The sequence below is a fragment of the Pinus tabuliformis genome, chromosome 1_2 (assembly GCF_031772625.1).
Source record: "Pinus tabuliformis cultivar Carrire ecotype Pingquan chromosome 1_2, CPIR1, whole genome shotgun sequence".
NCBI lineage: Eukaryota > Viridiplantae > Streptophyta > Pinopsida > Pinales > Pinaceae > Pinus > Pinus tabuliformis.
The window spans coordinates 1,303,032,804-1,303,044,922 of record NC_142298.1 but is presented as its reverse complement, the minus strand read 5'-3'; the positions used below and the strand labels follow the sequence as shown (position 1 = coordinate 1,303,044,922).

The window sequence follows — 12,119 nt, the reverse complement described above, 5'->3', positions numbered from 1 at the left end:
AACTCAAGCACAATGAGTTAAAGGTTTTGTGGGTTGAAAGCTCATCTGGGTGATCTCCTCGGTTGTTAAATATGAAGTATGCTTCATACAACACCAATTGTTTTAGAAAAGGTAAAGTTGAAACCTTGATGTGATCGAGGTGGTGAGAAAACCCTTGGTTTGTAGAAGTGTAGCGGATCCCCAACAACTAAAACATAGTGAGCTCTCATTGATATTCAGGGCATATGAGGAGGATGAGTAATGTGATCAATAGATTTTTGAAAGATAAAACATATATTTATAAGTATGCACGTGGTCTGGGACTTCCTTTAATTGCAATTATGACTAATTTTCAAGGATAGCGCAAAGGAGAAGCACAAAAACAACTTATGGTGACAAAGATATGATGTGCTATCTGATTTGACCATGCAACTGACTGAAAATACATCACTAACTTGTCCAAATAATGAAATATTAAACCAATTATTGCCTTTATCCATGACTTGGATGACACATTAACCCTAGACTTACTAAACCTAGACCTTTTAAGAACTTGATAACTTGATTTCTTTCACCACTCAAAAATTTAGTATATCCTATCCTAAATTGACACTAAGACTTGATCTCTATGAGATCATAGCAACACTTTACAAATTGACCAAAATAATAAAAAGACCAAACTTGACTTTGATTACTATAACATAGGACTCTAACATAATCCATGTCAAATTGAATAAAAATATATCCAACTTTATAGATCTTGATTCATAATTGAGTTCAGATGCAAAAAATATTCCCGTATTTGAAAAACGTTGGAAGCTCTTATTAGGAGCAGCATATCGCAAGTAGTTGGTAGATGAAAATGGACAACCACTTCACAATTGGAACATGGCATCTTCCAGGAACAATCTTGGATCAACGATGGTAATAATTGTTTGGTATAATTTAATTTCAATAAACCAATTGCATTGAAGTGCTTATTAATATCAATGATGTACTAATGTTTAATATTTTTTGAAATTAGGATTCTAGTGATGATGAACGACCCACCTACCATCTTCCGATGCACCCCACTACAACATCAAATCAAGAGAAGGTTGCATTTAGAGAAAGACTCAAAGAGGAAGCAACAAATAATGGTTGAATCAACCACCTATTAAATTCCCACTACGTCCAAATTCAACAATTAGGAATGACTACAACAATAGTAGTTCTTCATCACAAGTTGTAAATGGAGGCAATCAAATATAGGTTGGTATGGATGATTACTTATGGGTTACGACTGCCATGGAGGCAATGTTGTTAGATGTATTCTAGAACGATGAGCTAGGGGATGATTCTCATACAACTAATACCTTTTTCTAAAGCCTGAAATCTACTTCTACAACCCATTTCTTTGGAATTGGTAGAAAGTCAAAGTCTACTCAATTGGGGACAATGATGTTACTATAAAACTTGAAAGAAAAGTTTGGCATGTCGAATGCATGTTTCTCAGCAATATTGAGGTAATTCACCTGCATGATCGATCAAGTCCCTTATATTTTGAGAAATCTTGTCACACAATCAACATTAAAAATGGTCGATTTTATGAATGTTAAATATTGACATTGTATAATTATATTCCCCATAAACTGCAGGTTATTCAAAGATAAGGTTATTTCAAGTGACAGTGTCTTGTCAAGTATCTGTGAAGAGGCAAAGAAGTTGTTGAAAATGTTGGGTGTTGAGTACATATCATATCATGCATGTCTAAATGATTGTATTCTATATAGAGGAGAATATGCAAACAAAGATATATGTTTGAAATATGGGCATTACAGGTACCGTAAATAAAAAAACAGGTAAATCACATGGTCCTCCTCATAAGATATTGAGGCACACGCCTATAATCCTAAGGATTCAAAGGCTCTTTCGTTGCAAAGAATTAACTATGTTGGAGGGATGACATGCCTCAAAAAAATTGAGTTGGGAGTTATACGAATCCCAACAAATTCAATAGCCATGAAGCATATAGAGGACACATGGCCTGAAAATTCAAGGATGAAGTACGAAGTCTACAACCTAGCATATCCATGTATGGCGTCAACTCATATTCCCTCCAAAACACCAACCATTATGTTTGACCTATATTAGTGATCAATAACAATATCCCCACATGGTTGTCCATGAAGAATGAACATATTATGTTGGCTCTCATAGTCCCTAGTAGAAGATAAGTGAAGAATATGGATGTTTACTTACAACCATTGGTAGATGAATTAAAGGAATTATGGGAAGGGATACATGTGTATGATGTATCAAGACCCATCACAATAGAGAGGAGTTTCATGTTGTATGGCATATGTGCTTACACCATACATGATTATCCAACCTTAGGAGTTTGCTTTGGAAAATTACATTTTTATTGATTTTTTTGTATGTGTAACAATATTATTTCACATATTAGTTAATTTGATGCAATTGTTCTGATCTTCATGATTGCTAATGTACCCTCTATACAATAATTTCATTGGTCTTGTAACAAAAGAGTATTGTGGATGTAAACTTTGTGTACCTTCTTTGAAGGCTAGGTGGTCCGACCACCTACAAAAAAAAAATGTATGACTGCTCCAAGGTATTAATCAGAAAAAAACACCTTTACATAAGAGAAACATCTTTTTCAATGGTAAATCAGAGAGAACCCAAAGGACCTGCAATAATGACACCAACTAAATGGCTTAGACCACATGAGAGAGAGAAGGAGGAGTTTGAAAAAATGTTCGATTCAAATGGGGAGCATATGTTCGATGATCCAGAATTCTTTAACACCTCTGTTGAGAAATTTCCCATTAGGATGAAAAGGAAATCTATCTTTTATGAGCTCTCATATCAAGAGCATATTAATATTTCCCACTTACTATATCCCATGCATATATTTAAAAATGTTTCATCTTCTTTATGGAGGCACATATCATCGAAAGAAAATGACACATTGGTTGTTAGGAGAGATCTTATTTCTTTGAAAACTAAAAAGAAACATTGGCCATGACAAGAAAATAGAGGAGAGGTTGGTCCCTATTGGTCTTTCAAAGAAGGTGGTGTCTCATGGATTTTAAAGAAAGATGATATATTTTTTGGAAAAGGAAGTTATAAGGAGTGTGATGGTGCCTTCTTTATATGGGTCTTCACCACGACATTGCTTCACTGTGGAAGATTGTTTGTCGAGGTTGAAATTGCATGACCATTTGAACCTTCTAAGAGTATTTATGTCAAAAACATGATTTTATTATTTGTTATTATTTTTATGCAATGGGATGATTTTTTAATTATTTTTTGTATAATGTACGATTTACTATGCAATGTCATTATCCTCTACTTGTGTGTGAGTGTGTGAACCATGACATCCCCCAAGACCTACGATGTGCCATATCTAAATTATACGCATTTGTACATTGGATGACATCAAAGGATATTCATATGGCTAGAATTCCATAGTGGCATCAAGAGATAACTGAGATTGTTTGTATATTTGAGAAGGAAGCTCCAACGAGTTTCATCGACTTGCAGGTTCATCTTCTATTCACCTAGTAGATGAGGTTGAATTAGTTGGGGTGGTTTCTTGTCGTTGGATTTTCTTCTTAGAGAGGTACATGAAGAAATTGAAAGGTTTTGGTTAACAAAGGGAAAAACTCGAGGGGTCTATGACAGAGGGTTATACATAATATGAGTCTTTCTATTATGCCATTGAGTACAACAAGCATATCAAAAACATACTAGGTGTGATGATTTGGGATGATGGAAGGGGTGAAGACAAAAGGGAAGCGGATCTTCTCCAAATGAATGGAAAGAGGTGCATGATAAAGAGTAAGTGACTTATCATTTTTCAAATTTATACACAGTAACTATTAACATTGAAACTCATATTAATGCATATTTGATCTCATATCTACTATATATGTTGGTTTGATTGCAACATCAATTTCAGAAATTGAAGCCATCACCAAATTCATTCTTTACAATATAGAAGCGACACAATAGTGGGTCACATTGTACGAGCAAAAATGAAGGAAATGGGACAATGACATGAAAGAATTCAAATGGTTGAATGGAAGAAGTGTGCCTTATCCTGATCATTTAAAAGAAAATATTCCAATGGAATGCCCTAACAATTGGGTTGTTGATCAAGTCAAAGAGAAATATGGTGCATTTGGTCGTTACCCGTGTGTTGAAGAATACTTGCTAAACATAGGGATTGGGTGCAACAACTTGGTAATAATCTCTTTCTATACATTTTTAGCTTCATAATGCACCTTTGAATTATAACATGTATATTTTATATTTTTAATTATGTTTCGATTATTAGACACATGACATTGTGATTTTTTCACCTTTTTATAGGTTCATTTGTTCCCATATATGTGGGCATATGGACATCATTTTCGCACAAAGGATGTTGATGATGAATGCATGACACAAGACTGTGGAGTGGAAGTCGAGTTCTACCAATCTAGTGGTGCTAGCCACCATGATCAAAACCTAATACAGGGGATGTTAGGTTACGTTGGAAAGATACAATACATCATTCAAGTGGACTTCTCTTCGTTCCAATATGTTATTTTTAGGTGCAAGTGGTGTTAAGTAAAATTGACTTGGGGTTTGAGTCAAGGTTGACCGGGTTAAATAGTAGTGGTTTTGGGCACATGGTATTGTGTACCCATGGTATTATGGTTGGTGGTACTGCGTGTAATGGAGCCTATAAAAGGTTGGGAATACTTCATTGTAATGTAGGACTAGACGTGAGCGGTGAAGGTTCACTTGGCCAGATTGTCCAGGGTTTTGGCCAATGCTAATGAGATCTCATTGGGTTGGGTTTCTCCCCAGATTTGGGGTTTTCCGGGATAAATATTACGTGTATAATATTTATGTGTATTGTTGCTGGTTATTTTATTATTCCTCTTTGTAAATCTCAGTAATAATTTATCTCTTTGCCATAGATTTCTTAACAACTGGTATCATAGCTAAGTTGGCTTTGGAAGGATGTTTTTTGTTGCCAAGGGTTTATATTGGACTAATAGATAGAGAGATAATTAAGTTCTTCTTGCACATCTGAATCAAAAGCCATAGATTGTGAAGAAAAGTTGCACACTGATGGGTCCAGCCCACGTACCCTAACCGAACACAAGATTTACTTTATTTTCAATAATTAATGGTATGATTTTTGGTGGGATTCTATAGTACTTGGATATTTTGTTGCATGTGGCTGCTTATGGTATTCTTTATGAGGGAGAAAACTATTTCGGCCTCAAGTTCTGTTCTCCCGCTTGGTGTTGTAACCCTAGCTCCTCACTTGGTCTGTCATTTCCGCCGGTAGTTTGTCTGCACTGAGAGGTTTGCGCTTTGGTTTTGTCCTCCTGAGGATTTCATTCTCGTTGCTTCGGCACTCAGCTTGGCTTCTCGGCCATGGCTCGTCTAGTGGTAAGACACTGTAGTGCTTTACCTGTTTTGATGGAGGCCTCTGTTTACTTGTCGGTCCGCCTGAGGACTCTGGACTGCCTTTCAGCATTCTACGACTGTGTCCGAAGGTTATTTGTGTCACAAATGTCAGCTGATCTCTTTTGAATGCTCTTAGAATTATTTTATTTTGTGTTTCATTGGTTACAGTTCGACGGCTCTGCTATTTATTTTGCTTCTGGTTACTTGTATGCTTAGGTTATGGCCACGAGGCAACCCCGTTCTCGTCCTTGGCTCGCAGACTCCTCAGGTAAGCTTTCTTTCTTTGTTTTAGTATTACTTTACTTCTCCTTCCAGTTCTAATAGTAATGGCCCCTTGTGAGCAGGGTACCTTGCTGGTTCGCTACCTGTTGTGGTTTCTCTTCCTGCAATTAGTTGACCCTCTCTTTGGTAAGTGAAACCCTTTGTTTTTGTGCTCTCCTTAAGTTTGTTTGTATTCTGTTACTGACCCTCTGCACATGGTGATTGCAGGTGGAGGGTGAGTGGTTAACTATGGCCTCGGCTCTTCTTGCGCTCTACTAGACCGGGTAGGGTCTCTCCATGATTTCCCTATTTGTCACCTGTTGATATTAATGTGTCTCGGTCTCAGGCTTCAGTCTCACTATAGTTTAACTCGTCCTTCTGTAGAATATAGATAGGTTGTTTGTCTTGCTTGTAATTTGGGGTTTCATAGTATGAGTACGTTTTCTAGGGTTTCGAACCCAGGTACTCGGTCTTATTGTAACATGGACTGGTTAATTTATATGAATGTAAACTTAGGGTCTCGAACCCAGTTCTTTGTTCTATTTGAAATGTGAATTGTTTTGACTTAATCTGTAAATTAATTTACAGTGACTCCTGTAGCTTAATATTAAATTCATATTTGCAAAGGAAAGGTTATTGTGACGGGTCTTTAATACCTAGTCTTGATGCTATATTCGTGTCGTTAACTCTGTGGATGTCAGATGTGAAACCCTCTCTTTATTTGCTTGTACGCTCGTTCTGTTTGGAACTGTAAGTGGTTCCTTCTCCGTATGTTTGCAATAGCATTCCCATGCTCTCAGCCTCACGGTCTTTGCTTGTCTTAATGTTTGTTAAAAGATTTCAGTCTACCAATGCCTGCTTCTATTTAGAAATGCATTCACTATATTTGTTTAAGAACAGGAAAGAAACTAATTGCACATGGAATTCAGATGACTGTGAAATATTCCTTGTAAATTCTTTATTGCTCTTCTACTATGATGGAAATCAACCTCACAATGATTTGTTCTTTTTGCTTTTATATGATTTGTTAAAAAAAAATTGGAAACTGTTAACAGTTACATACAGTTACCATAAGAAACTGTCAATTTCCTATTTATCTAAATTCTAAGATTAATTTTAAAAGAAACAGAGTTTTTGTTGTTGTTGTTGTAAATAAATAAAACAAAACTACTTAACAGAAAAACAAAACTGAAACTGATGCCATGTCCTAACTGTTGGCAACTAAGGAAATTAAAAAAAAACAACTCAGGTACGATGACCTGTGAACCAGTTTATCTTGCGAGACAAACACCTCCACTTGTCTACCCCTGATTGGATGCTCCTGCATCAGGCTCCCGGGGTAACAAAAAGTCATGGCTCCGGTCCATGAGCTCCTTGATAGAATACCCTGCACGTTGTATCTGTCCCACATCAAGCCACAAATTGTCCTCTATAGGGCGGTTCTTCCACTTGACGAGGTATTGTAGGTACTCCTTCTTCCATGTCCACCTGGCCACTTGTGTGTCGAGGATTCCCTCGATTTCGAGTGGCTGAGCTGAAGGCATTTGTCTCATCCACGAACTACTTTCCTCCTGGGTGTCCCATTTTGGCTGTGCTGAACTGTCCTCTTCCAAATTGGCAGTGTAAGGGAACAAATCTACCACAATAAAAATGGGCGATATTCCTATACTTGGAGGCAACTGCAGTTCATAAGAATTTGCAGAAAAATTGCGCAAAATCTTACAAGGTCCAATTTTTTTGAATTTCAGCTTGTTGTATTCACCCCTAGGAAATCGTTCCTTGCGCAGATGCACCAAGACTTGATCCCCTACATTAAATTGTACTTCACGTTGTTTCAAATGAGCTTTCTGTTTGTACTTCTGACTGTTGTCCTGTAATTTCATCTTCACCTGCTCATGTAGGTCGTTAATTGCTCTTGCAAAGTCTTCCCCATCAGCACTTCTTTTCTCTAGTTGTCCCAAATCCCGCAATTCATGCACTCCTCGGGGATGCATTCCGTACACAATCTGAAAAGGACTACTTCCTATGCTTCGGTTTGGTGAATTGTTGTAAGCAAATTATACTTGAGCAAGCACACGATCCCACATACGTGAATTTTCTCCCACTAGACTCCTTAGCAGGTTTCTTATACTTCTGTTCACCACCTCTGTTTGCCCATCTATCTGTGGGTGATAAGCGAAGCTGAAGTTTAGCTGTGTTTCTAGCTTCTTTCAGAGAGTGCGCCAAAAATGTCCTTTAAATTTCACATCTCTGTTAGAGACAATGGACTTAGGCAAGCCGTGTAACCTGACAATCTCTATGAAAAACAAGTGTGTTGCGTGAGTAGCATCACTGGTTTTTCTGCAAGGAATAAAATGTGCCATCTTTGAGAACCAGTCCACTACCACAATCACGGAATCATGACCACATTGTGTTTGCAGCAAAACCAAGACAAAGTCCAAGCTGACTAAGTCCCACGGTCTACCTGGAATAGGTAGTGGTGTGTAGAGTGTCGTATTCTAATTATGTCCTTTCGCCAATTGACACACTTTACACCTGACTACAAATCGCTGTACATATCTTCGCATCCTCAGCCAATAATAAAAATGACTAAGCTGGTCTAAGGTCTTATCAACGCGTAAATGTCTGGCAAGACCTACACTGTGTTTCTCTGAGATGATGTTCTCCCTCATCGAACAGTCGGGAATACACAGTTGTCCTCCCTTAAACAACAACTTCTCCTGTAAGTTATAGTCCAGCCATGGACTATTATTCCTCATCAAAGGGTTTTGGCAGGCTTCATAAGCCTCCTTGAAATCCGCATCTGTTTGATACAAGTCTTTCAGGTGTTCAAAACCCAACACTTGTATCATGCTCTCCTGTAAGATCAAAGCTCTTCTGCTCAATGCATCTTCTACCTTGTTGGCCTATCCATTAATATGTTTCAATACAAATGTATAACTCTACAAGTACTCAACCCACTTTGCATGCTTATGGTTTAGTTTGTGCTGCTGCATAACATACTACAATGTAGAATTATCTGAAAACAAAACAAACTCGTTACCTAGCAAATAGTGTCTCCAATGCTTCAATGCTTGGATGACAGCATAGAACTCCTTGTCATACGAGGAGTACTTCTGCTTGCTTTCATTCAACTTTTCACTGAAGTAAGCAACAGGTTTTTCTTCTTGGCTAAGTATGGCCCCAATGGTTGTACCACTGGCATCACAACGAACTTGAAAAAGTTTGTTGAAGTTAGGTAGCCTCAAAATTGGCCTCTTAGTGATCTTCTTTTTCAATATTTGGAAACTCCTTTCCGCCTCTTCAGTCCACTTAAAAGGTTGATTTTCCTTCTTGATTGTATCCAACATAGGTGCGCAGATTCCACTAAAGTCTCTTATAAACTTACAATAAAACTTGCCAACCCATGAAAGCTTCGAACTTCAAACATACTTTTGGGGGATGGCCAGCTAAGTATAGCTGCAAGTTTTTTTGGGTCCATTTTCAGTTCATTCTCTGAAATCACGAAACCCAAATAGACCAACTCCTTCTGAAAAAAGGTACACTTCTTCAGATTTACCAGCAACTTGTTCTGTTGCAGTTTCTCAAAGACACATCGTACATGTTGAAAATGCTCCTCCTTGGTTTTACTAAAAATCAGGATGTCGTCAAGATACACAATCACAAATTTCCTAATGAACTCCTTCAACATCTCATTCATCAGGGGCATAAATGTACTAGGTGCATTAATTAACCCAAATGGCATTACCAGCCATTCATACAACCCCTCATTAGTCTTGAAAGTTGTTTTCCATTCATCCCCTTCCCAGATTCTAATATGGTGGTATCCACTCTTCAAATCTATCTTCGAAAAATAGGCTGCCCCACTCAAATAGTCCATCATATCATCCATTCGTGGTAATGGAAACTTATACCTGATTGTAATCTTGTTTATTGCTCACGAGTCTATGCACATCCGCCATTCGCCTCCTTTCTTGGGAGCAAGCACTGTCAGAACTGCACATGGGCTGAAGCTTTCTCGAATAAGTCCTTTATCCAGCAATTCCTATACCTATTTCCTGATATCCTCATTGTGTTTGGGGCTCATTCATTAAGAAGCTTTGTTCGGTAGACTAGCTCCAGTGATGAAATCAATGTGACGACTGATACTCTGCTTAGGTGGCAATTTATCTGGTAAATCGTCCACTACAATGTTACTGAATTCCTGCAACATTTTCTGAATTTCTGCAGATAAATCAGAAATTTCTGTGCGCAACAGCACTGTTCTTGGTCTTCTCATGACAACATAGTTCACTTCGTCATCTTCAATCTGTCTTAAAAATAGTTTTCCACCCACTGACAATACTTTTGTTCCGCTTGTTTTTGTTGTTTCCTCCTCCTTGATGGGCACTAACGTATGTTTAATTCCATCCTTAACAAACTTGTAACAGTTTGTTTTCCCATCATGTACGACTTTCCGGTCATACTGCCACAGTCTTCCTAGCAGAATATGGCATACATCCATGGGCATGATGTCACAAATAACTTTGTCCTTATATCTGCCGATATGGAATTCCACCTCACACTGCTCATCAACCAGCAGTTGGTGACCCTTCTATAACCATGACACCTTGTAGGGGATTGGGTGTTTCAATCATTTCAGACCCAATTTTTCCACCATTTATGTTGCAACCAGATTATCAGTGCTCCCATTGTTGATAATTAACTTGCAGCATTTGCCATGTGACTTGCACATAGTCCGAAACAATGCCTTCCTTTGGGTTTGTTTAGTTGTTTCCTTTGTTGGTTTCAGCAATACCTTATTCAAAACTAAGGCCTCTCCTATTTCTGGTGCATTTTCTACCTCCAGAGGTAGTGCCTCCGCTTCTTCTATCTGAGCAACATATGCTCCTCTTTGACTAGCCTGTTCTCCTTCAGGACATTCAAAGGATCAGTGCCCCCACTTGTGGCACTTGTAGCACTGGTAAGCAGCTCCTCTGCCTCTGCCATTTCCCCTACTTCTCTGGTATGGCCTTCCTCCTCTTGTGCTACCATCCTTTTCTGATGTTCCTAAAGTTTTGGAACTGTTGCCCACTTCACTATTATTGGCAGTCCTTCCTCTACCAAAGGATTTTCCTTTTCCTCTACCTGTTCCTCATCCTCTCCTAGTGTTCAGTTTTCTTGTAATTTTCTCTTCTTCCTTTAAGGCACTCTGATATGCTTCTTCTATATTTCTTAGAGAAAGAATACTTATTTCATCCAATATTTCCATCCTTAAGCCATTCACAAACCTTGTTGTCTTCTATGGGGTGTCCTCCATATATCCAGCTCTCAGGTTCACCCGATAGAATTCTTCAGTGTATTATTTCAGCGTCATCCCTCTCTGCTTCAAATTTTGTACCTGTCAATGTAGAGCAATATGATAATCTTTGGGCAGAAACCTGCCCTTCATCTTGGTGACCATTCTGGTCCACTTCTTAATTGGCAACTTGTTCAGTCTTCTCCTCTCTTCCTAGACATTGTCCCACCATAAGGCTGCGTGTTCCTTCAGCTTCGAAACAACGAATTTAACTCTCCTATCTTCGCTGACCTCCTCACATTCAAAATACTTATCCAACTCACTAATCCAGTCCAACAGCACTTATGTGGACAGAATCCCATCATAGTTCTGAATTTCAGGTTTTGGCTTACTGCTAGCCAACAAAACTAACCTTAATAATTTAATCTCAGGTCATTCTTCATCTGATCCATCTGTTGTAACTACAATCTCTTCCTCACTATCATCTTCGAATTTTGGATCCCTTATCCTTCCTACTTCTACTACCACCAAATGGGCATTCAAGATCCTAAGCTCTTCTCTCAACCCCTCATCTACGACTCGTCGAATAGCTCTACCACAACCTCTTCTCCCAACTTCCATTTCAGTCCACTAACTGCTCTGATACCAAACTTTGATGGGTCCAGCCCACGTACCCTAACTGGACACAAGATTTACTTTATTTGCAATAATTAATGGTATGATTGTTGGTGGGATTTTATAGTACTTGGATATTTTGTTGCATGTGACTGCTTATGGTATTATTTATGAGGGAGACACCTGTCTCAACCTCGGGTTCTATTCTCCCGTTTGGTGTTGTAACACTAGCTCCTCACTTGGTCTGTCATTTCTGCAAGTAGTTTGTCTGCACTGAGAGGTCTACGCTCTGGTTTTGTCTTCCTGAGGGTTTCATTCTCGTTTCTCCAGCACTCGGCTTGGCTTCTCAGCCATGGCTCGTCCGGTGGTAAGACTCTGTAGTGCTTTACCTGTTTTGATGGCAGCCTCTATTTACTTACCGATCCGCCTGAGGGCTTTGGACTACCTTTCAGCGTTCTGCAACTATGTTCGAAGGTTCTCTGTGTCACAGATGTCAACTGGTCTCTTTTGAATG

General features: G+C 38.6%; 1 protein-coding gene across 1 annotated transcript; it reads right to left on the bottom strand.

Annotated features, from left to right (window-relative positions):
- Positions 1-9,802: 9,802 nt before the first annotated feature.
- On the bottom strand, positions 9,803-10,222 carry LOC149211000 (uncharacterized). The gene has a single exon (XM_089399161.1). It carries the CDS (start codon positions 10,220-10,222, stop codon positions 9,803-9,805), a length of 420 nt encoding a protein of 139 aa, XP_089255287.1.
- Between the last annotated feature and the right edge of the window lie 1,897 nt (positions 10,223-12,119).

What these genes read in the sequence shown, in the direction of transcription:
- LOC149211000 (XM_089399161.1), bottom strand. Translation starts at nt 10,222, where the DNA reads ATGCCCATGGATGTATGCCATATTCTGCTAGGAAGACTGTGGCAGTAT.